General features: G+C 58.8%; 1 protein-coding gene across 1 annotated transcript; it reads left to right on the plus strand.

Annotated features, from left to right (window-relative positions):
• Positions 1-1,438: 1,438 nt before the first annotated feature.
• On the plus strand, positions 1,439-22,443 carry ATP8B3 (ATPase phospholipid transporting 8B3). The gene is made up of 28 exons (XM_088067649.1): positions 1,439-1,502; positions 5,284-5,358; positions 5,858-5,949; positions 6,544-6,657; positions 7,593-7,691; positions 8,107-8,168; positions 8,704-8,776; positions 8,867-8,937; positions 9,519-9,601; positions 10,534-10,692; positions 11,367-11,455; positions 12,024-12,217; positions 12,889-13,097; positions 14,592-14,626; positions 14,956-15,103; positions 15,774-15,962; positions 16,390-16,502; positions 16,885-17,049; positions 17,338-17,449; positions 17,710-17,785; positions 18,152-18,290; positions 18,716-18,983; positions 19,455-19,678; positions 20,037-20,120; positions 20,390-20,629; positions 20,836-20,974; positions 21,212-21,342; positions 22,139-22,443. The coding sequence occupies exons 2-28, from the start codon at positions 5,304-5,306 to the stop codon at positions 22,373-22,375; spliced, it is 3,600 nt and encodes a 1,199-aa protein (XP_087923775.1). The 5' UTR covers positions 1,439-1,502; positions 5,284-5,303; the 3' UTR covers positions 22,376-22,443.
• Positions 22,444-23,309: the final 866 nt, after the last annotated feature.

A 23,309-nucleotide genomic window follows, 5' to 3' on the forward strand; every position in this document is an offset into this window, starting at 1 on the left:
ATGTGCCCAAATCTGTCCCCACTGCCGGTCAGATGCTGCCGGTGTCACCCTGAGTGCTGTTGTAAATCCATATTGTGACATTGGCTTTCGCAAGTATTAGGATGAATATTTTATGTTAAATGCTTTTTGGCTATGGCTGTACTTTTGCTAACAAGTTTTAGGTGTAGAAGAATTCCAAACGTTAGAGCGATGTCCCTGTGTAAAAAGCAAGATAACCCCAGAGGGCAAAGACAACGGGGCCCAAACTGTTGTCAGAGGGACGATTGAGGCCAGACTGTTACCAGCACTGACCACTTGTAGAGAAAAGTTCTAAAAAGGTGGAACCAAGGAGTGACCATGCAAAATGCTTCTTGGAAAAGTTTGAATATGCATTAAACCCTCACAGCAGGATGGGATAAAAAGGGTGTCCCAAAGATGTCGGGGGTGTTCCTGGCAACGCGCCAGGGCACCCGGCCGTTTTAACCCTTTGCTTTATTTCCTTTGTCTTCTAATTGTCTTTTGGTTTATATTAAACTTTTTATAATTTATTAAGAGAGTGAAGCTCGTTTTTCACAGCGGGAATATAGGGACACACAGGGGAAGGTGGAGATACGTACGGGGGCACGGGGACACGTGTGGGGACATGGGGATGTGTGGGGACATGGGGACATGGGACATGGGGACATGTGCGGGAACAGGGGAACGGGGGGATGTGTGGGGACACATAAAGGGACACGGGGACGTGTACGGGGACCTGGGTACACTCAGGAGAGCACAAAGACACGTGTGAGGGACACGGGGACACGTGTGGGGGACATGGGGACACAGGGACAGAGCAGGCACCGCTCCCGGCTGTGCAGTAAATGCTTTATGGGCTGTGGGGCTGGCGCTGGGTGATCGCCTCCGGGTCTCTGCGGTTAATTGCAGGCAGTAATTAACGTAATGACGGCGATCGCGGGACCACTGCGGGTGTGCAGGATGAGTGCGGGGTGGACACCAGGCTCTGGCCTCATTAGCTGCCGTCACTAACGAGGTGGCCTCTGTCCCCAGCTGGGCTCGCAGTCCCGGGGCTGGCACCGCCCGGAGCTGCGGGGACTCCTTTGTGCCTTCGGCCTCCTCTTCCTCGCTGTCCCCTTCTCCCGCCTGCCTCGGTCCCCAAAGCTCGGCTCAAACCCCCCGAGCTGCCGCCACACCCCGAGGGGCTCTGGGGGTCCCCGGTGCTCCCCAGGAGCTGCCCAAATCTGCCCCGCGCCCCCCCTGCCGTGGGGTCCAGTCTGGAGCCACCCTGGGACGGTGACAGGGCCACCCTGGCCGTGTCCCGGAGCCCGGGCCGGTCCCACGGGATCCCGCGGCAGCCGGCTCGGTGTGAGCGGAGGCAGCGAGTGCGGGCAGGAGGGGACGGCAGCTGGCACACCCCGGGGGAGTGGCAGGGGCTGTCCCCACGGGCCCGCGTGGCACAGCCGGGTGGCAGCAGTCCGGCGGAGGCGACAGGAGCGCGGCGCTGCCCGGGGCTGTCGGTGCAGGTACGGGGACCCCGAGGGGAGCACGGTGACAGCCCCTGAGCGTGGCACGGTGACAGGGGGGGGACACGGCTGGCAGGTCCTTGGGGGCTCCGGGGAGCTGCATCTGCCCCCGGCAGGAGCGGGGGGCCGGGGCCGCCCCTCGGCCGATGCTGCCGGGGATGCCGGGCACGGAGCAGCGCTCGGGGATGGCGGGGCCGCCTTTTCACCTGAAACCACATCCAGGCTGCTGGAAAACAGGAGGGAAACTCATGGCTCGGGCACGTCCTGGGAGCCGGGGAAATAACCCTGGAGAGGTTTAATGACCCGCCCGGCCGGAGCGCGGGGGCGTTTCCTGCGTGCCGGGGACGGGAGGTGACAGCGCCCACCCGCTCAGCCCGGCCGCTGTCACTGTCCCCTGTCGTGACACGGGCTGGCCCGGGGGCCATGCGGGGTTGGCGGTGGGGGCTGGAGTCCCACCGGGCCATTGGGATCAGGGAAAGAGCAGCAGCACCCACGGGAGGGGTCACGGGAGCGTGTGGCAGCCCCGGGAACGGGACAAGGCTCGGGCTGCTCCTGTCCCCGCCGGTTCCTGCGTGGGAAGGGCACAGAGGGGAGCAGGAACCCCCGGCTGTGGGCACTGCCCGGCGCTCCCAGGGATTCTCACACCAATTCGGGCACGGAGGGAGGGAGAGCTCGGCGCTGAGCCGGTGGTTTCAGGAACAAAACCTCCACAGAATTCCCGTGGCAGAGCTCGGATCAGCCAGGGACATAAATCTCCGCGTGTTTCACCACCCTGGGCCAAACCCTCGTGGCGCCGTGCCCGGTCCTCCTTAAACCTGACTTCTGTTCAGCCCTGCAAACCTCCAGTAGCCCAGAAGGGAATTTTTGGGGTGAGAAAGTTCCGCTTTGGGGCTTCTTAGCGCCCGGCAGCACCGCGGGGATGTTTTAGAGCCGGAGACCTCCGGGATGGGACATTCCCTGCGGGACCGGCCGGTTCATCCCGGGGGACGATTTGGGGGAGCAGCCCGTGGGTTAAGAACTCCCTGCTGGGCTGGCTGAGGTGTGGAGCAGTGGTCCCAGGATGTCCCGTGCCTCTGGCCGTCGCTAACCCTCCCTGCCCCCCCCGGGAGCTCCGGGCTGGGGCCGGAGCAGGGTTTGTGCCCAGTGTGTCCACCCGTGTGGCTGGGGCTGGCACGGAGCCCTGGCACCAACCTCCAGCCTGCTCCCGCCTCCCCGGAGTGCAGTTTTTACTCTGATTACTCAGGTGATGAGTGAGGTTTGTCAAGAGCTCTCTTGGAACTGAGGTTTCTCTGATACCTCCTCGAAAATATTTTTCCAGTGCTTTGAATCACTTTTTTTTTCCCCCTTTCCCCCTGCCCCAGGCCCTGGCAAGAGGGAGCACTCCCGGCTGCCTGTGCAGGGCTCTCAGCCCCATGGAGTGTCCTGCCCGTGCCAGCTGCAGGTGCTGAACAAGCTGTGCTTTTGTTTGGCACCGTTTGGGAATGGGGGTGCTGAGCAGAGCCTGGCTGGGTGTAATGGTGATCCTGGCCGGGCACAATGGGGCTCAGAGATGCCAGGCACGGTGGGGACATGATGGATCAGCAGCTTCAGGCCTGAGCCTGAGCATGAGGGGACCAGGATAACCACAAATAAACCCAGGAATTCCAGAGTGTCCTGGTGAGACTCGGCAGGGTCCAGCCCTGGCCTCGCTGGTCTGGAGCAGAGAGCCCAGGAAAACACCTTGGCATTTCTCACTGTCAGCCTCAAATAAAGCCTGGAGTGAGGAGTGAGGGCTTTGAGCCCCTGATCGGAGCCCCGAGGGCACAACCAGGGTTACTGGCCCTGAGCAGCCCCCTGGGCCCCCCCATAGCCCTGGGCTCTGGAAGCTCAGCCCAGGCTCAGTTCTAGACCAAGTCCCCAAGGGGGGTCTGGCTCCAGCTTGGCCACACTCCTGGGCCTTGCTGTGAGCCCTGGACCTTGGAGCTGTCTCAGTGCTGGGGCTGTGTCACCTTGGCCTTTGTCCCCTTTGCAGTCCTGACTCTGGACTTCCAAGCCTGAATCTGGGCCTCTCCATCAGGAGCTTGGCTGAGGCTCAGGGCCCATCCCAGCTGACACTCCTGCCCCTGTCATGGTTGCCCGTGGTTGGGACCTTAGAATGGGTTGGGTTGGACCTTAAAGCTCATCCCATTCCACCCCTGCCAGGACCAGGGACACCTTCCACTGTCCCAGGCTGCTCCAAGACCTGTCCAGCCTGGTCTGGGACACTTCCAGGGATGGGATCAGGGGTTGTGAACAGATGAGTCAGTTTCCTCCATCCTGGATACCCTGAGGTTCCTCTTGTGTCCTGTTGGATTTTCCTCCAGAGCAGCTGCCTCCAGTGGGCCCGTATCCCTTGGGCTGTTTGTGGTCTCTGGGGAGATCCCCCATTCCCCTATTCCAGGGGAGCCCATCCCTCTGGTAGGAGAGAGGCCAGTGTGCTTGCCACGAGCAGGACATGGAGGGCTTTGGTGTCCCTCCCTTGTCCCCTCCTTTGTCCCTCTGCAATCAGACCCAGCCCCGTTGGTCTGCAGGGGAAGGTGTCCCCAGCTGGCAGCACCCCTGGGACAGGGACACGAGTGGGGTCACAGCAGGGAGCAAGGTGGGAGATTTGTGTCAAATTCTATTTTGCCTAAACTGAGTGGTGACAGCCAGCCTGGGCACCCAGGGGCTTCTCTGGGCTTTTTGTGTGGAAGAGATCTCACCCCTCCAGGTATCCACCTGCTCCTCCTGCTCCCCCTTATCTGTGGGACAAATGGGAGTAGGAGCTTTGGGATGTAGCAGGAGTGTCCCACCACCCCCAGCAGCTCCCTGAACCCCTTCCTTCCTCCTCAGCAGTGCTGTGAAAACAAAAAGAAACATTTGGGGTCCAGATTTCCCAGAGCAGCTGTGGCTGCCCCTGGATCCCTGGCAGTGCCCAAGGCCAGGCTGGACGGGGCTTGGAGCAGCCTGGGATGGTGGAAGGTGTCCCTGCCATGGCAGGGGTGGGACTGCCTCCCAACCCAAACCATTCTGGGACTGTGTGTGCTGAGCTCAGGGGTCATTTAGGATCCATGGCAGCACCAAGTTCTGGGTGGTACAGAAGGATTTTGTGGATCAAAGATTTTCTGGACAAGCTCTTGGCTGCAGGGCCCGAGGTGTTTGGGTCTCTTTGACCTGGAATGAGATGACCTGGAATGAGGATGGATGCCCAGGCAGTGGCATCTGTGAGGTGTGTTGGGAGAAACCAATACCCATGAGGAGCAAGAGAGAAGTTGATACTTTGGGTGAAAGAACAGAAAAAGTGATAAAAGGAATGAGATAAGAAATAACGGCAGGGACTGACTTCTGGTGGGATTATTTAATAATAAGGTAATTAATGCTTTATCCCTCACTGGCTCCTTTCATGTGAGGATCACAAAGCGCTTCACAAACATTAATTAATCTTCCCTAGCATCCCTGCAGGAAGGTCACAGAGCCATGGAGCATGAGGGAAACATTGTCATTGATGGAGGTGGCTGCTCTCCCAGCACGATGGGGATGGCAGGGCAGGGACAGCCCCAGTTCCTCACCAATGACTTCAAATGATTTCCAGTAACTTCCCCCCCCCAGAGGGCAAAAATGTCTTTGAGTTGTCACGGGCAGCTGGGATGGGTAAAGGCTGCTTGGCAGAATGTTCTTCCTGCAGGGTGTCCTGCCCTGGAGCCTTGGGAAGCTGGAGCATCCCCGTGGGGTCCCGCTGTCACTGCTCAGTGTTCCAAACCTCTGTGGTTGTCCTTGTCCCCAGGTGCTGGCAGAGGTGGCAGCATGGCTGAGCAGGACACAGCCACAGGCTGCCCAGGTGGGAAGCAGCAGCAGCCAGGTCAGTGTGCAGTGGGGGTGGTTTGGGGATTTTCTCTGCTTTCACGCGGTTTGTGAGGAAGTTGAATGTGGGGCACGGCTGTGAAATGGGGAAGAAGAAGATTTGGGGTGAAGAGGGAGGGGGTGAAGAGGGACTGTCAGCTGGGGCAGGTGTTGGGAACAGGGCTGGGATGTTCCCTGCTGGGCAGGGTCTGCGCTGGGATGGCAGAAATGGAACCGGGAGAGGAATGCCCGTGACTGGAACAGCACAGGGAGCTCATCCTGCACACAGCCTGAGCACCCTGAACCAAACCCCCAGCCCAGGAGCGACCCTGAGGCTCGGGGGGAGGTGTGGGCAGCACTCCTGCAGCTCTGGAATGTTCTGGTCTCCTGCTCTCTCTGTCCCTGACCCTGAGCCCCAGCCCAGCAGTGCCCATGGCTGCTCCTTGTGCCCTGGAGGCTGCAGCCGGAGCCTGGCCTGGCTCCCACGGGCACTGCTGGATTTCCTCTTGCTTTTCCAGCTTTCACCTGGGAGGTCAGGGCCAACGACCGCGGCTACCACAGGCAGTGCAAGAAGAAATCTGTCTTCTGCCTGAGCAAGAGGAAATACTCGGTGAGCCCTGGGCTCCCCCTCCCCAGCCCCTCGTCCCTGAGCCGGTGGCTGGCTGGGGGACACGGCAGAGATGCTCCAGAGGGGTGGAGAGTCACTCACAATCCCCAGGGAGGAAAAGTGCTGCTCCCTCCCTGCCTGGTGCCCCCAGAGCTGTCAGAGGAGCAGGGCTGGGTGAAGGAAACTTTTTAGGTCTAATCAAGAGAAAGATTTTTCAAAACATGTGGAGCGAGCAAAACCAGATTTTAATTTTTTTTTCAGCTAAATAACATTGAGGTCAGTGAGCTGGGCTTTAGATCACAGTCAGAATAACAGAATATTCTGAGCTGCAAGGGAACCACAGGAATCCAAGAGTCCAACTCTTGTTGAATGGCCCACATGGGGAACAAACCCACAAGAAAATGATTTTGTTCTCAATTTTATGCTGCCCTTGGATCTGGTAAATCCCTGTTTTCCTTTTTGGCTTTGATAATTTTTTAAGGCATCTCCTGTGCTGTGACAAATCCTAAGAACACCAGAACATTTTGGCATTTGCAGAGCAGGTCCCTGGTGTCCCACAGCTGACCCTGGCAGTGCTGTGACCCCTCTCTCCCCCAGGGCAATGCCATCAGGACAGCCAAGTACAACCTGCTCACCTTCCTGCCCCTCAACCTCTACGAGCAGTTCCACCGCATGGCCAACGTCTACTTCGTCTTTGTCATCCTCCTCCAGGTGGGGTGGGCACCTCGGGAACAGCGAGTTCCAGCCAGGCCTCTGCCCAAGGGGGATCTCTGGGGTTCAGAGCAGGATAAAAGGTGTCCCAGGACGTGGCTCTGCCGTGGGGTTCGGTGCCTTTTGGGAACTCTGGGGTTTAACGTGTGTGAAGTGTGGTTACCTTAAATTGAAACCTCCCAACATCAGGAGGACGTGGAGCTGCTGGAGCCAGTCCAGAGGAGGCCACGGAGCTGCTCCAAGGGCTGGAGCCCCTCTGCTCTGGAGCCAGGCTGGGAGAGCTGGGGGTGCTCACCTGGAGAAGAGAAGGCTCCAGGGAGAGCTCAGAGCCCCTTGCAGGGCCTAAAGGGGCTCCAGGAGAGCTGGAGAGGGACTGGGGACAAGGCCTGGAGGGACAGGACACAGGGAATGGCTTCCAGTGCCAGAGGGCAGGGCTGGATGGGATATTGGGAAGGAATTGTTGGCTGGGAGGGTGGGCAGGCCCTGGCACAGGGTGCCCAGAGCAGCTGTGGCTGCCCCTGGATCCCTGGCAGTGCCCAAGGCCAGGCTGGACGGGGCTTGGAGCAGCCTGGGATGGTGGGAGGTGTCCCTGCCATGGCAGGGGTGGGATGGGATGAGTTTAAGATCCCTTCAACCCAAATCTTTTCTTGATTCTAGAAAATGGGTTTGGTTTTCATGTAGGCTAAGTTCACATTGACCACAAATCAGAAATTAATCCCTCCAAAGTCAGAGACCCAGGAGCATTTCACACTTCAGCAAGAGGTGGAAACCAACCAGAAGAGGTGTCTGTAACAGAGGTGTTGATTTGATGGTTCTGAGCTGGGTTCCTGCCACCCCCGGGCGCTGGCTTGGGAACGAGGGAGTCACTCAGTCACCTCAAGTGTCCCAGGGTGGGACAGGAGTTGAGTCAATGGTGTAAAATTCTCCTTCTCCAGACTTTCCCTGAGATCTCCACGCTGCCCTGGTACACTCTGCTGTTCCCCCTGAGCTGCCTTCTCATCATCCGGGGGCTTCGGGACCTCATTGATGACATTGTGAGTGGGGGGTGGCCCTGGGGACGCTGCCAGGGAGGGGCCCTTTGCTATCAGCTGAACTGAGGAGCTCGGGGTTGCTGCCACCCATCAGTCCTGAGGAATCATCTACTCCACCACATCCACATTTTTATTTTCCCTCAGGAAAGATGTGATGTCCTGGCTGCTTTCCTTGGGGTCCCAACCCCCATTTCTGTCATCTTTATTGCCTTGTAGTGACAGTTTGGTCCCTAGAAATGGACTGGGGGGTGGGGGAATTCAGCCTCTTTATTCATCAGGACACATCTTCCCATGGCTCAGAACGCAGCTCTGGGGCTGAGGAGGGAGGTGGTGGCATCGGGGGGGTTGTTTTTGTGGGACAGGACAGGCTGGCATGGCCCACACCTTTCCCTGGGCTCTCTGTCTCTCCTGTGTGCAGGGCCGTCACCGCAGTGACAGGAAAATCAACAGCAGGCCCTGTGAAATCCTGGATGGGAAGAGGTGAGGGGCTCTGGGAGCTCTGCCTGTGTTTTCCACACCCCCCTGGAACCAAGGACCTGAAGTGCTGAGGATCCTCCAGCAGCTGAGAAGGGTTTTGGTGGGACTGTCCCGGGCTCTGCAAGCTCCCATCACCCCCAGGATGTGCTACAGGTCCTCCTGTGGGATGGATCGTGTTCCAGTCAGGGCAGCAGGTTTAACAAAGCCCCAATTTGCTGTGTTGTGCTGGGGGAGGCTTTCCTTGGCCACAGAATTCCTCCAGTCGTCGTTTCCAGCCCAGCCGTGTCCCCGCTCAGCACTGCTCCAGGGAAAGATGAGCTGTCCCCACCTGTGGTGCTGAGAGTCCCTGTCACCCCCCAGGGACACGGATGTGACACGGGTCCTGTGCCACCCTCGGTGCTCAGCCCCCAGAGGTGGCACCAGAACCCAGAGACCCAAATCCTCCAGGAACTGGGGACAGGCACGGGCTGAAACACCCCCAGCCCCCAGTCCCACCGCTCTGCAGGGACAAAAATCTGTCCCGTGAATCCTCCCACAGCTTCCGCTGGCAGAAGTGGCGCGACATCTGCGTCGGGGACATCGTCCGGCTGCGCAAGGACAGCGTCGTGCCGGTGAGGGGTGGCAGGAGCTGGCTGTGCCCTGGGGGAATCGCTGCCCGCGGGCTCATCCAGCTGCTCTCGCTTCCTTTTCTGCTCCTCAAGGCTGACCTGCTCCTGCTGTGCAGCTCCGAGCCCAGCAGCCTGTGCTACGTGGAGACCGCTGACATTGATGGGTGAGGACAGGGACAGGGATGGGGACAGGGATGGGGACAGGGATGGGGACAGGGACAGGGACAGGGATGGGGACAGGGATGGGGACAGGGATGGGGACAGGGATGGGGACAGGGACATGGACAGAGTCTGAAGACCCTGGTCTTGGGGACCCCCCAAGCTGGGAGGGTTCAGTGGAACTGCAGGATGTGGGAGATCCTCCAAAACCCAAACCTACAGACACCCCAAAAAAGTGGATTTGACCCACAGATTTTGAGAATGGGAGTCCAAAAGCCCTGGTGAGGGTTCTACAGAGCACCTGGTGACCTCAGGCCAGTGTCTCCATCTCCCAGCTCCTTCCCAGCCCATTCTCCCCCCTCCCTGTGCAGGATGATTTCATGGCGGGGTCTCTGGGCCAGGGCTCTTCCTGCACGAGTGCTCCAGGTGTGCCATGACAGGTCCCTCTCTGGCATTTCACTGCCACCACTTGTGTAATTACCTGCTAATTAATGGCTGTCTCTGTCCCACGGGCTGACAGGAGGATGAACAGCTCTGTCACTCCACAGGGTTGCTTTATTTTCCTTTCTCTGGCTCCTGCTCCCAGGGAAACAAACCTGAAGTTCAGACAGGCCCTTCTGGTGACCCACCAGGAGCTGGGGAGCGAGGAGAGCATGGCTGCCTTCGATGGTGAGTCTGCTGGGTGGGGGAGGATGTGGCCAATCCCACTGGGATGGGATGGGATGAATTCAGCCCTGGGAATTCTCTGATCTCATCTCCATCGGTCCAACAAGAGGCTGGCAGCCAAAGGCCTGGTGGGGAGGCACTTCCCATCACTTCTGTGGTGGATCCATCAGGGCTGTGCACCTTTCCCCTGCCCTGGATCTTGATTTTCCCACTGGAACCAAGCTCTTGGTTCCCAAATCTGAGCTCAGCCCCTGCTGCTCCTCCACAGGGTGCAGAACTCACCTCTCCAAGGCCTTGGGGATGAAGGGGGTTGTGTTTGTACCTTCTCCAGTTCACAGCCCACTGAGGTTCCTGCACTGACCAACCTCCCAGCACCTCCCTTAGCCTTAACCTGAGCCATCCAAATCCTGCCTAGAGATGCCCTGACAAACCCTGAAGCTCCCCAGGAGGCCCCAGGCACCCCTCTTTGGTGGGAATGATGCCTAGAGAGGCTCCCTGAACAGAGGCTAGACAGAGTAAAGGAATAAAGGAGGTATTTATTAAAAAGCTGTGGAACTTTGGCTCCACCCAAGATGGACTCAGGATGGACTCTGAGTCACGAGGTTTCACACTTTGATAAGTTTTGGTCCATTTCCATATTGGGGTTAATTGTCCAATTACAGTGTCAGGTGATGCAGTCCCGTCCTCCCAGACTGCTCTCCTCAGTTCCCTGCTGGTTACACTTTTCGGGCCCAAAGCTGCAGCGGTGTCCTTGGTTGTGGGGCTGGAAAAGGATCTGTGTGTGTGCCTGAGCTGTGAGGAGAACCCACTAACGCTTCGTGTGAAGTTCAGAGTCACTAACGCAGCGCAGAACCTGGAAAATCCAAAAAAACCTCCAGGCACAGGGACACGAGGGGAGGAAGGCTCCCTGTGGCCCCTGACATTCCGTGTGGCAGGGCGGGTGATGTGCGAGGAGCCCAGCAGCCGCATGCTCTCCTTCTCGGGCGCGCTGCGCTGGCGGGGCCGCATCCACGGGCTGGACAGCAGCCGGATCCTCCTGCGGGGCTGCCGCGTCCGGAACACCGCGCTGTGCCACGGGCTGGTGCTGTACGCGGGTGAGTGTCCCTGCCCGGCCCGGGGGGCAGGAATGAACACCAGCCGGCTTTTCAGCTCCCCGAGCGCTGCCACAGGTGCCGCTCCCGGCTGGCACAAGGTGGAGGAGCGCAGCGGAGTGTCCTGGTGGGGATGGGATGGGATGGGATCCATGGGATGGGATGGGATTGATGGGATGGGATGGGATGGGATGGGATGGGATGGGATGGGATGGGATGGGATGGGATGGGATGGGATGGGATGGGATGGGATGGGATGGGATGGGATGGGATGGGATGGGATGGGATGGGATGGGATGGGATGGGATGGGATTGATGGGATGGGATGGGATGGGATTGATGGGATGGGATCCATGGGATAGGATGGGATGGGATCCATGGGATGGGATGGGATGGGATGGGATGGGATGGGTGGTGGGAGGTGAGGTGGGGCTGAAGCTCTCCTCACCCCGGACCCAGCACAGGGCTGGGCCATGCGGGGCTGTGGGGAGAGGGAGGGGTGAGAGCTGCTGTGAGCATCGCATCGTGCAGCCACGGCTTGGTGGACACTGCTGGAGGGAGGGTCTCCTCTGGGCTCTTCAGGGGAGGGGAGGTGTCACCATGGAGGGAAGCAGCCTCACTGACAGGGAAACCTTCTGGGGACTTGCATTTTTACTTCAGATGTGTTTCTTATCCAGGGTTTGATTCCAAAATTATGATGAACTCTGGAAAGATCAAGCAGAAGAAAACCAAGCTGGACCACCTGATGGACCGGCTGGTGATCGTGGTGGGTGCAAACACCTCTGCTCTGCTCCTGGAGTGGCTCACAGGGCTCTTCAGGAGAGACCTCTTGCTCGGGTGGTGCTGCTTTCCTTCATCTTGCAATATTTGGCCTGAAATATCTTGGGTTTAACGTGTTCAGAGAATCAGAGAATCCCAGAATGGTTTGGGTTGGAAGGACCTTAAAGCTCATTCCCACCCCTGCCATGGCAGGGACACCTCCCACCATCCCAGGCTGCTCCAAGCCCCCTCCAGCCTGGCCTTGGGCACTGCCAGGGATCCAGGGGCAGCCACAGCTGCTCTGGGCACCCTGTGCCAGGGCCTGCCCACCCTCCCAGCCAACAATTCCTTCCCAATATCCCATCCAGCCCTGCCCTCTGGCAGTGGGAGCCATTCCCTGTGTCCTGTCCCTCCAGGCCTTGTCCCCAGTCCCTCTCCAGCTCTCCTGGAGCCCCTTTAGGCCCTGCAAGGGGCTCTGAGCTCTCCCTGGAGCCTTCTAGAGAAGAGTCTGGTGGGCTCTGTGATCCTGGGACTTTCTCATCTTGGGACCTTCTCATGTTGGCTTCCCACCCCAGATCTTCCTGCTGCTTTTGGTGACGTCCCTGGGCCTCGCCGTCGCCTCTGGTTTCTGGGCCAGGACGTTCCAGGAGAAGCACAGCTACCTGGCTGCCCTCTACAAGCACACGAGCCCTGTCCAGCAGGCCTTCCTCAACTTCTGGGGCTTCACCATCCTGCTGAGCGTCATCATCCCCATGTCCATGTACATCACGTAAGGACCGTGGAGCTTGGCAGGGATCAGGGCTCAGCACCCACCCCCTGCCCTCACCTGGAACTCGGGTCATGGCCCCAAAATGAGGCCGCACTGAAGGTCAAGGTGTGGCCAAGGTGATTCCCAGGTGCTCCCTTAGCTGGGACAGGGGAAGGGTGGATGGGTTTGTATCCTACAAACAGCAAGGATTGCTTGGAGATCTTCCCAGGGGAAAAGCAGAACAGGGATCCAAGCCCTGGGCTGTTTGGGAACCGTGGCCAGGCTGAGGACGGCTCTGAGGAAGGTGCAGCTCCCTGGGAGCAGGATCTGAGATATTCCTGGGCTTCCTGTGGACAGCAGCAGGGTGGGGGAGGAGGGCACAGCTTCTCTGTGCAGGCAACAATCACCATTTATGTTGGAAAAAGCTGTTTCCAAACTTTTGGGCCCCTCACTGGACCTCCAGATCTGTGAATTTGGCCACCAGATTCACCAGAATTCCAGAGGGGACCCAGTGGGTGAGGAGATTTTTGGAAACCTGGCCACGAGCAATGAAAACCCTCTGGTGTCCCCCAAGCCCAGAGCAGTAGGATCAAGGTGGGGACCTCCCCCTGCCTCTCCTTCCTGTGTCAGTGCCCCTGGGTTGTGAGGAACACCATCTCCTTCTCCCTGTTTTCTCCTCCTGGACTCCCTAGGTTTGAATTCATCTACCTGGTGAACAGTTGTTTTATTAACTGGGACCTGGAGATGTATTATGGTGCCAAGGACATGCCAGCTGAAGCCAGGAGCACCAGCCTCAATGACCAGCTGGGGCAGATCGAGTACATCTTCTCGGACAAGACGGGCACCCTGACACAGAACATCATGAGCTTCAAGAAATGCTGCGTCAACGGGACCATCTACGGTAACCCGGGCTGGGATAAGTTTGTAGGGGCTCAGATGAACCTGGAGCTGGTCCTTCCCACCCCTCCTGAGGGCTTGGGACAGGGGGATTGGTGGTGGTGGTGCAGGTGGTGCTGTAGGAATTCTCCTTGTCCTCATCCCCCATGGTTTTGGGGCCACCACAGCCTGAGGTCCCACTGGTCTGGTGTTCCCAGCACACGGAGTCAGGGCACAGTTCTGGCCTCCAACCAGGAGAGGTTTCATGGCCCAAACTCAGCTGGTGCGTGAGTCCCCCCTCCCACGTGCCACGTGCCCCTGGTGACACCGGTGACACCAGCAGGGTCCAGGCTCTCAGAGGGGCCTGGAGAGTTTGCAGCTCCTCAGCTGCCACTCAGGACAGGAACTGGGGTTATAAAATGATGCAGTTCTGATTTTTAGGGTTTTTCACTGCCAGCTGTTTTACACTCAGCCCTTGGTGTGGGCAGTGCAGACCAGCAAAGTTCTCTCTGATAAAAAAGGGAGCCTGGGGTAGGACCCTGGGGCAGCTACACCGAGCACGGTGTGGGTGAGGTGGATCCCACCTGGAATCGTGAGCTGATGCTGGGCCAGGCAGAGGAGAAATAGGAGAGGGGCCAGGAGAGCCCAGGCATTTTTGTTTTCTTTCAAGGTCTTGTAGAGAAAAGGGAGCTGTTGCTTTTCTTCTTTGTATCATTTTCTGGGGAATCTCCAGCTTGGCTGCCAAATCTGGGCACTTTGAGGCTTTCAGGGGACCTTTGGAGGAGGCGAGGAAATGATCATTGTCCTTAAGCTGTTTAATTAGAGTGAACATATGCAATTGCTCTTTCCTTTTTTAAAAAAAAAATTGTCTTTTTGGGTTTTTTTGGGTTTTATAACCATTTTTTTTTTACATTTAAAATTTTATTATTTTTAATGATTCTGCTTGGTTTTCCCAATAAAACCTTGGAAATCACCAAGTCCTTCCTCTTCTCATTGCTGCACTTACTCCAGCTCTTGGCTCACTTTGGGAACCGTCATGATGCTTAATAAGTGAAATTTAATGAGCAGGTCAGGCTCAAGCTTTAGCATGAAGCCCTGTTTTCCTGAGATAAATATCATGTGCTTGAGACAAATGGACAGTGATAAAAGCAAAAAGGAGGGCCAAAAACACCTAAAACAAAGCTTTTAGGCAGGAATAAGCCAAATTTTCCCTGCCAGGTGTAGCACATTCCACTTCTGTGGAGCAGCATCACCCTAATCCCAGCAGTCTTTGGCCAAATGCAGAATCTCCCAGGAAAGTAGACCTGAATTTTTAACATTAAAATCATGGTGAAAATCTGAACAAAAAGCCAAAAAAGCGAGGCCTGGATATCCCGGTGGAGTCTGACACTGAGCAGATGCAGACCTGGTGCCTTTTTGCTGGTTTAGCTGGGGTTTTGGCCAGCAGGAGTCCCTCCAGAGAAGCTGCTCCCAGCCCCCTGCCAGCCCTCTGTTGACTGGATTATTTTTATTTTGGCAGGTGCAGGCACAGGCCAGGAGAACAAACAGCCACCGGTGCGTGAGTCCCCCCTCCCACGTGCCACGTGCCCCTGGTGACACCGGTGACACCAGCAGGGTCCAGGCTCTCAGAGGGGCCTGGAGAGTTTGCAGCTCCTCAGCTGCCACTCAGGACAGGAACTGGGGTTATAAAACGATGCAGTTCTGGTTTTTAGGGTTTTTCACTGCCAGCTGTTTTACACTCAGCCCTTGGTGTGGGCAGTGCAGAGCTGGGCTGAGGCTCAGCCAGCAGAGTGCCACGGTGTCACATCCCCGGTGCTCCTGGGGACACAGAGCCCTGTGCCCAGTGCCACCGGGCTCCTGAATCCTTCCTGTGCCTCTGGCAGGGCCCGTGGCTGGCGGGGGGCGAGCACAAGGTGGATGTTTGCGATGTGACGCTGCTGGAAGCCGCTCAGAGGGACAGTGACCCGGTGCTGAGGGAGTTCCTGAGGCTGCTGGCGCTCTGCCACACCGTCATGGTGGAGGACAGGGGCGGTGGGTTCAGCTGCCCCTCGGGGCTCTGGGGCCGTGCTGGGGTTTGGCAGCGCCCAGCAAAGCTCAGCTGTGGGGAGCAGCGGGTGTGAGAGCCCAGGGGTGGCTCGTGACACTGTCCCTGGGCCATGGATTTGTGTTTTGGGGTGTTTAAAAGCTCGTGGGTGGGAATAGAAACACAAGGGGGATAATCCTGGCTGGAGCAAAAAGGATCACAGAATCCCAGAATGGTTGGGGTTGGGAGGGACCTCAAAACTCATCCAGCTCCATCCCTGCCATGGCAGGGATGCCTTTAGGTTAAGGTGTCCAGCTCTCCCAGGTTGCTCCAGGCTCCATCCAGCCTGGCCTTGGGCACTGCCAGGGATCCAGGGGCAGCCACAGCTGCTCTGGGCACCCTGTGCCAGGGCCTGCCCACCCTCCCAGCCAACAATTCCTGCCCAAAATCCCATCCAGCCCTGCCCTCTGGCAGTGGGAGCCATTCCCTGTGTCCTGTCCCTCCAGGCCTTGTCCCCAGTCCCTCTCCAGATGAGACAAGCAGGACTCAGTTTGCCCAGCCTGGTAGCTCAGGCTGGATGTGTCCCAGATGCTGCTGGGCAGGAACAGAGCATTGCAGCTGTCCCAGTGTGGTTTGGCTGGGGTCTGTGGGTGATCAATCCCTGCTCCTCTCCTGCAGACCAGCTGGTTTACCAGGCAGCTTCCCCAGATGAGGAAGCGCTGGTGTTGGCAGCCAGGAGCTTGGGCTACGTCTTCCTGGCCCGGACAGAGGACAGCATCACCATCAGGGAGCTGGGCAGGACCAGGACGTACGAGGTGCTGGCCATGCTGGACTTCAACAGCGACCGCAAGAGGATGTCTGTCCTGGGTGAGTGGGGTGGGCTGTCCCAGGGGGCTCCTCCAGGCTCCTTTCTGTGCTCAGCCCCACGAGGGATGGCACTGGGATGGCTGCAGGTGGCCACAGCTGGCAGCGGGCTCCTAAGGGTCATCCTGGTCATCCCTGTGGATTTGCTCACCAGCTGAGAAGAGTTTGAGCAGCCAGGAGGGAGGAAGTAAATCCAGGGCACAGAGGAGTTGTGTGAGGAGCTGACAGTCCCTGAGGCCTGATTCTGCCCCGTGGTGGTGCCAATCTGGGGATATTCCTGTGCTTCCCATGGCCACACATGGAAAAGCACCAGCGAGCCCTGTGGTGCTTTCTGGGGGCCAGCACAGGCCAGTGCAGCCGCCCTGCAGGGACAGCGATGACTGGGAGCCATCTCTGAGGGGACCTAAGGTGTCCTTCCCCTCCCTGCCAGTGCGAGACCCCCAGGGCACCATCCGGCTCTACACCAAGGGTGCCGACACCGTCATCCTGGAGAGGCTGCGGAGCCGAGGGCCCAGCGAGACCCTGACCGAGACGGCGCTGGATGTGAGTCCCACCCAGCCAGGGTGACAGGACTGCTCTCCCTCCTGCTGGCTTTGGGCTGGGTGTCCTGCAGTCAGTGCCCTACTGCTCTTCCTCCCTCTGCCTTAGGGATTTTGGTTCTGCCTTCTGCTCTAGGAGCCTCACCTGCATGTGGGACAGGGGGTAAGAGGGCATGGAATCCACCTTGGGTGTTCTGCATGGACCAGCTGCATCCAAGGATGCTCGTGGGGATGCTGTAGGATGGGGGAAGGGAGTCAGAGCCCTGAGAGAGACTCCCAGATCCTGCAGCATCTCTGGCTCTGCCATGGCTGGCCTGGGGTGATGCCCTGGTCCTGTGAGAGTGATCCTGGGGAGGGAGGAGAGTCCTGATGTCTCCTCCCCGCAGCGCTTTGCAGAGGAGACGCTGAGGACGCTGTGCGTGGCCAGCAGGGAGGTGAGCGAGGCCGAGTTCCGCGCCTGGAGCCGGAGGCACCGCGAGGCCGCGGTGCTGCTGCAGGACCGTGCCCAGGAGCTGGACAGGCTCTACGAGGAGATGGAGCAGAACCTGCAGGTGGGATGGGGCCGGGGTCAGGAGGAGCTGTCTGTGCCCCATAGGGCAGGCATGTGGGGTTTGGCTCTCCAGAATGAGGAGGTGAAGTGCCCAACCCAACACCCATTCCCTGGGTGGGAGGATTTCCCCGAGGGGTGACTTTGTGACACCAGTGGACACCAGAGCGTCAAGTTGTAGCTGTCAAGTTGTGTCTACCCCCAGCAAAGGCTGCTGGTTGGGTCCAGGGGTGATTCCCACCTCCGTGTCCTGCCCTGCCCTGTGCCATGACACCCAGTCACCCCCCTCCAGCTGCTCGGGGCCACGGCCATCGAGGACAAGCTGCAAGACGGAGTCCCCGAGACCATCCAGCTGCTGAAACTGGGCAACATCAAAGTGTGGGTGCTGACAGGAGACAAACAAGGTCAGTGGAGGCACCCCCAGACCCTCCCAACACATTTCAGCTTCTCCCCTAACCAGGACCAGAGAGAAGAGCCACTGGGAGTGGGCAGGAACGGGTCCTGCTGCTCCCTTTACTCTCCAGTAGCAGCACATCCCACCTGCCAGGGGAAACTGAGGCAGGGAAAGGAGCTGCTGCCCACCAAGGGCTCTTGGAGCCAAGGGCTGGGGGCTGCCCTGGGCTGGGGGGCAGCACCATGGACCATTGACAGCTGGCTGTTGCAGAGACCGCAATGAACATCGGCTACGCCTGCAGGCTGCTGACGGACGACATGGAGATCCTGGAGGAGAAGGAGGTCAGGTGAGGAATGGTCACCTCCTGGCTCAGGATGTTGCTGTCCCTGCTGAGGACACTCTAGGGCAGAGGAACTGGGGCAGAGTGGGCAGAGCTCAGCTCAGCCAGAGGTGCTTCTCCTTCCCTGTGCCAGCCTGGATGTCCAGGCCTCCCCCCCTGTTTCCTCTCCCACCCCATGTTCTTCCTTGCAGGCTTTGACCAGAAACGGTTAAAGCTTCTCTAAACCAGGCTGATTTCTGGTATCAGTGATCTGGTATCTCCTCTTTGTTCCCACCACAGTCCCATCTCCCTAGCTTTGAGATGACCAAGGCCCACTGTAGGTCTCACCAGCATTCCCAGTGTCCCCAGCTCATGTCCAACTCCCTCCCACAGCGAGATCCTCCAGGCTTACTGGGAGAGCAACAACAACCTCAGTGGCAGTGGGGACACCCCGTGCAGCCACCGCCCCTCCCAGGAGCGCCCAGAGGCTCTGTGCCACAAGAGAGCCATCATCATCAGCGGGGACTTCCTGGTAAGGTGGCACCTGGATGCTGTTCTCTGCTCCCTGCCTGATGGTTGTTCCTACCCTGGTGGTATCAGAGTCCTGGGTGGCACCAGAACATGCAGGACATGGTGCTCCTCCTCCCCAAAAGGTGGGAAAAGCCCGTTTGGGGCTGGGGAGTGAAGGGTGGAGAGGAGAACAACCTTGCACCGAGCATTTGGTGCTGGGAGGCTTTGACCAAAGCTGCTCAGTGTTCTGGGGTGACAGGCCGGGTGGTGACCACAAACTCTCGTGGTCATACTGGGACATACTGGGCTCATGGTCACAGCACCTGCTCTGTGATGAACCTGGAGAAAACCAGAGTCACTCTTTTGGGGCATTTAAGAACATTGGTTAGGAGCTGAGGGCTCTGAGGGCTACAGGAGAGGTCCCAGCCACGTGTGCTCTTCCCCAAGGACAAAATCCTCCACACGGGAGAGGTGCTGAAGGAGAAGAAGGGGTGGCCGTGGCGGTGGCTGTGCTGTGATGGGGCCAAGGCCTTGCAGGACCAGGGAGGTCTGGTGGAGAAGGCCTTTGTGGACCTGGCCACCAGCTGCCAGGCCGTCATCTGCTGCAGGGTGACCCCCAAGCAGAAAGCCCTGATAGTGCAGCTGGTGAAGAAGCACAAGAAGGCCGTCACCTTGGCCATCGGGGATGGCGCCAACGATGTCAACATGATCAAAAGTGAGGCTCGGGCAGGGGAGGTCGGGCTTCCATTGGTGTGTCCCACTGGTGATGGTGCTGCCCCATTTGTCATCTCCACCGCCTCACCCTCCTCTTTGGGGTGAGGAACTGGGAGGGGAAGCCCAAACCTGTTCCCCACATTGCTGTGCTGGGAGGGGAGCGAGAGGCACAGGACAGGGACAGCCCGAGACAAGTGCAAGGTGGCCCATGTGCTTTTGGCATCTGGGATGAACCTTGATGAACCTTCAAACCCCAACGTGGGCAGCTGGCAGAGCCATCCCTGCCCCTCCCAGCAGCCCTGACACGGGGCCGTGCTCTTGGCACACCACACCTGGAATATCCAGGACATGGGATAGCAGGGGCTTCTTCCCTTTTCTGTCACTCCTGGATTCACATTCCTCGGGACAGCCCATGGGGAAATCAAGCCCCCAGCTCCCCCCAAACCTCCCCGTGTGCGTTTGCCACCCACAGCCGCGGACATCGGGGTGGGCATCAGCGGGCTGGAGGGGCTGCAGGCCGTGCAGTGCAGTGACTACGCCCTGGCCCAGTTCTCCTTCCTGCAGCGCCTGCTGCTCATCCATGGCCGCTGGAATTACCTGCGCATCTGCAAGTTCCTCCGGTACTTCTTCTACAAGACCTTTGCTGGCCTCCTGGCCCAGGTGTGGTTTGCTTTCCACAGCGGATTCACGGCCCAGGTGAGGGATGCAGGGGTCACATCCATCCTGTGGAAGTCTCTATACCAGAGTTACAACTCCCCCTGCTCAGGATCCCCTGCAGGGATCGTGCCTGGGGCTGTCTGGAGGACACGTGTCCACATCACCACCTTGGTCCCCTGTTCTCCCTCACCATGCCCAATTTCTTGTGGTTGCCTGAGACACCACTGGTTATCTGCTTTTCACCTGGCTGGATTGGGAAAGCACCCTGGGGAAACTTGGGATCTCCTTGTCCAAGGGGATTTCCATGTTTGGATCTGAGTGTCCTGGGGCCTGGACATCCTTTGTGAGTCTTTCCAAAGCACCTCCAAGCTCACAGCTTCTCCCTGTTCCCTTCTAGCCTCTGTACGAGGGCTGGTTCCTTGCGCTCTACAACATTTTCTACACTGCCTACCCCGTGCTCTCCGTGGGCCTTTTGGAGCAGGTACAGCTTTCCTGGGCTCGCTGTGCCACCCTGGGAATCACCCTGGCAGTCACTGCACCCATCTCCACAGCCCTTTGTGCCAGGACATGGCATTGGCAGCTCGGTGGGCATGTGGAGCTCACCCCCGGTCCTGGGGTGCCTGTCCCCATTCCCCCCAGAGCCACTGGGCAGAGGGACCCACTGCAGCTCTTCCAGAGGGTGTGTGGGGTGGGGCAGCCCCATCCAGCTCCCCCAGTCTCTGCATCCCCTCTGGGATGCTCTCCCAGCAGGATGTGAGTGCCAAGAAGAGCCTGGAGTTCCCTGAGCTCTACGTGGTCGGGCAGCAGGACGAGCTCTTCAATTACCGCGTTTTTGGTGTCACCCTCCTGCACGGGGTGGGCACCTCCCTCATCAGCTTCTACATTGCGCTCTGGGCCTTTGAGGACCACGTGGGCACCAAGGCTGTGGGTGACTATGAGTCCTTCTCTGTCACAGTGGCCCTGTCAGCGTTGCTGTCGGTCCTTGTGGAGGTGAGCACTGATCTGCTCTTCCTCATCCTGCCCCACAGCAGCTCTTTAGGGTCTCTGGGCTCTGGCACTGTCTGCAGTGGCTTTATGGCTGGGGGACGATCTCCCTGGGATGGAGGAGGAATTTGGATGAAGTAGCTGGATGGAAGAGGGTCACCATGGCCCTCATGAGACCGTGTGCTCTTCCCGCTCTGCCCTTGTTCCCACAGATTGTCCTGGACACTCAGTACTGGACAGTGTTGTCCTTCCTGATGGTCACAGCCAGCCTGCTTTTCTTCTGCCTCTTCTCCTTCCTGACCCAAAGCATTGATGCCTTCAGGATCGCCCCTGCCATCTTCCGCTTCCCAGGTGAGGTACCCTGGGGATCCCCATGGCCCTTCCCTTCCCTGGCCCTGGTGCTAGGAGCTGTTTCCCAGCCTGTAGATCATCTCCTCATTGCCACTTCTTCAACTGCTGTCTTGACTTTTACCAGTTTAGGTGCCATCTCCTCTTCAGAACCCTCAGCACGTGTTGGCCTGTCCCCCAGCACTTGTTCCCTCTGCCGTTTACACCTTCCCTACCCAAACATCACATCTGTGTTGACAGATGCCTGCTGGAATGCCCTGACCGACCCCTATGTCCTGCTCGTGGTCCTGCTGTCCCTGGTGGCCAACACCATCCCCTCGCTCGCTGTCCGTGCCTTCCGTGCCGTCCTGGGCAGAGCCACCCCCCAGCAGGTGAGGGCTGGGGGGGACAGGCAGGGACAGGTCCTGCTTCCCACCAGTGTTGGGGTCTGGGATTGCTGATGGCAGGGGCAGGTTCCCCAGGGAAGCCTGGGCTGTGGTGCTGGGAATCCCTGGTGGTGCCACTCGTCCTTCATGACACTGGCACCAACTCTCACTCCAGGGCTCTCTCCCAAAATTGTTCCATGGCCCAACAGGGGGGCTGGGCCAGGAGACCTGACCCAGCTCTTGCAGAGGGTCTGCTTTTGGCTGCAGTAAGGAATTGTCCTCAAGGACCCCCCAGGAGGGTCTGGGGTCTGCTGCAGGTCCTGGTGCCACCCCAGCCTTGGAGCTCACCCCCACCGGGGCTGTGGGTTATACCTTCAAAAGGGCCCCAGGTGGAAGCAGGGGTTGAGATTGTGCTCTAGAGTTTTGTGAGCTTTGCAGCCCCCAGGAGAGTCCCCACATCCCATCATGGAAAAGGAGGTCATGGTGGAGCTGGGATCCAAACCCTGTCCTGGAGGAGACACTGTGACTACCGCGTGTCCCACCTTGGGCTGAGGGCTTGCCTGAGAGGTGTCCACAGCCCCTGTGGGAGCAGGGGTTGACACTGTGCTCCAGAGCTCCATCAGCTTTGCAGATCCCCAGGAGAATCCCCAGAATCCTCATCCCCATGGAAAATCAGGTCATCATAGAGCTGGGAGCCAAACCGTGCCCTGGTGGAGGTGCCCCTGCTCTCCCTTCATGTCCCCATTGGGATGAGGGCTCTCCTGGGAGATGTCCCCAGCTCTGATCTCCTCTGTCCTTGCAGAAGATCCACCTGAAGGCCAAGCGGGATCCAGAGCCCTCGGTGGAGCTGCGATCCCACGTTCCCCGTGGCTCCTTCCACCGCCGCTCCAGCTACGCCTTCTCTCATCAGGAGGGCTACGCCGGCCTCATCACCCGCGGGGACAGTCTGCGTGCCAGGGCCACCCACGGCACCTCCCCGGGTTCCCTGCCACCCCAGGGCACCCCGGCCGTGTCCTCCCTGCTCTGCCCCTCGGTGTAGCCCTGCAGCAGGGCACACACCTGGCTCTTCCCTCCACCTTTAATCTTACTTGGGGGTTTTGCAGCCCCTGCGGTTGCAGAGGGGCTGGCCCAGCCTGGGGGGCTCCTGCTGCGGGTGCTGAGCCCTGGGCCAGGCCCTGCAGTGGCCCCATGGCCCCACACTGCTGCACACGGTGCTGGAAAGCTCTGGAAGCCGCTGACCGCTGCCACTGGGCTCGGCCCCTCGCCCTGGAACCCCTGGCTGGCAGCACAGCCCCTTCCCTCTGCTGAGTCCTTGGAACCAGGGCTTCCTCTTGTGTGAGGCTCATCCCACCCCAGGCTGGACCCACAAAAGCAGCGCTGCTGACCCAGACTCATTAACGCACCTCGGAATTAATTAAATGTCCCAATGGAGAGCAGTGTGGGCTGGGTGGGGGTGCAGCCCCTCAGCCCTGCTCATTCCCACCCTCAGGGGACTGAGCTGCAGTGGCTGCACGAAGAACCTTTTGTGTTCTCCACCAAGGGCTGGTGACAATCCTGTGGCTTTTCTGTCATCAATCAGGTCACAGAATCCTGCAGAGGTTTGGGTGGGACCTTAAAGCTCATCTCATTCCACCCTCTGCCATGGGCAGGGTCACCTCCACCAGCCCAGGTGGCTCAGACTCGAGCAGTGTAATTTTAAAATATCCCCTAATTTCGGGAGAAGCAGCCAGGTTTGATTGATTGATTGATTGATTGATTGATCACCTGCAGGTTTTTCTTCTCCAGCCAGACCAGCCTGGCTCCTGCAGCCCTCCTTGTCACTCCCCACTACTCTCAGCCCCTGCCTTTGCTGTCCCTGCACAAGGGGCAGTGCTCTCTATGTGCCTTGCCCCATCTCCACACCACTCCCCCAGGTCTGGTGTCCCCACCTTTGGGGACAGCTTACAGCCACAGGCTTTGCAAAGTCCCAAAAA

The sequence above is a fragment of the Pseudopodoces humilis genome, chromosome 28 (assembly GCF_049639895.1).
Source record: "Pseudopodoces humilis isolate 2021_Gansu_Grassland_sample_001 chromosome 28, ASM4963989v1, whole genome shotgun sequence".
Classification (NCBI taxonomy): domain Eukaryota; kingdom Metazoa; phylum Chordata; class Aves; order Passeriformes; family Paridae; genus Pseudopodoces; species Pseudopodoces humilis.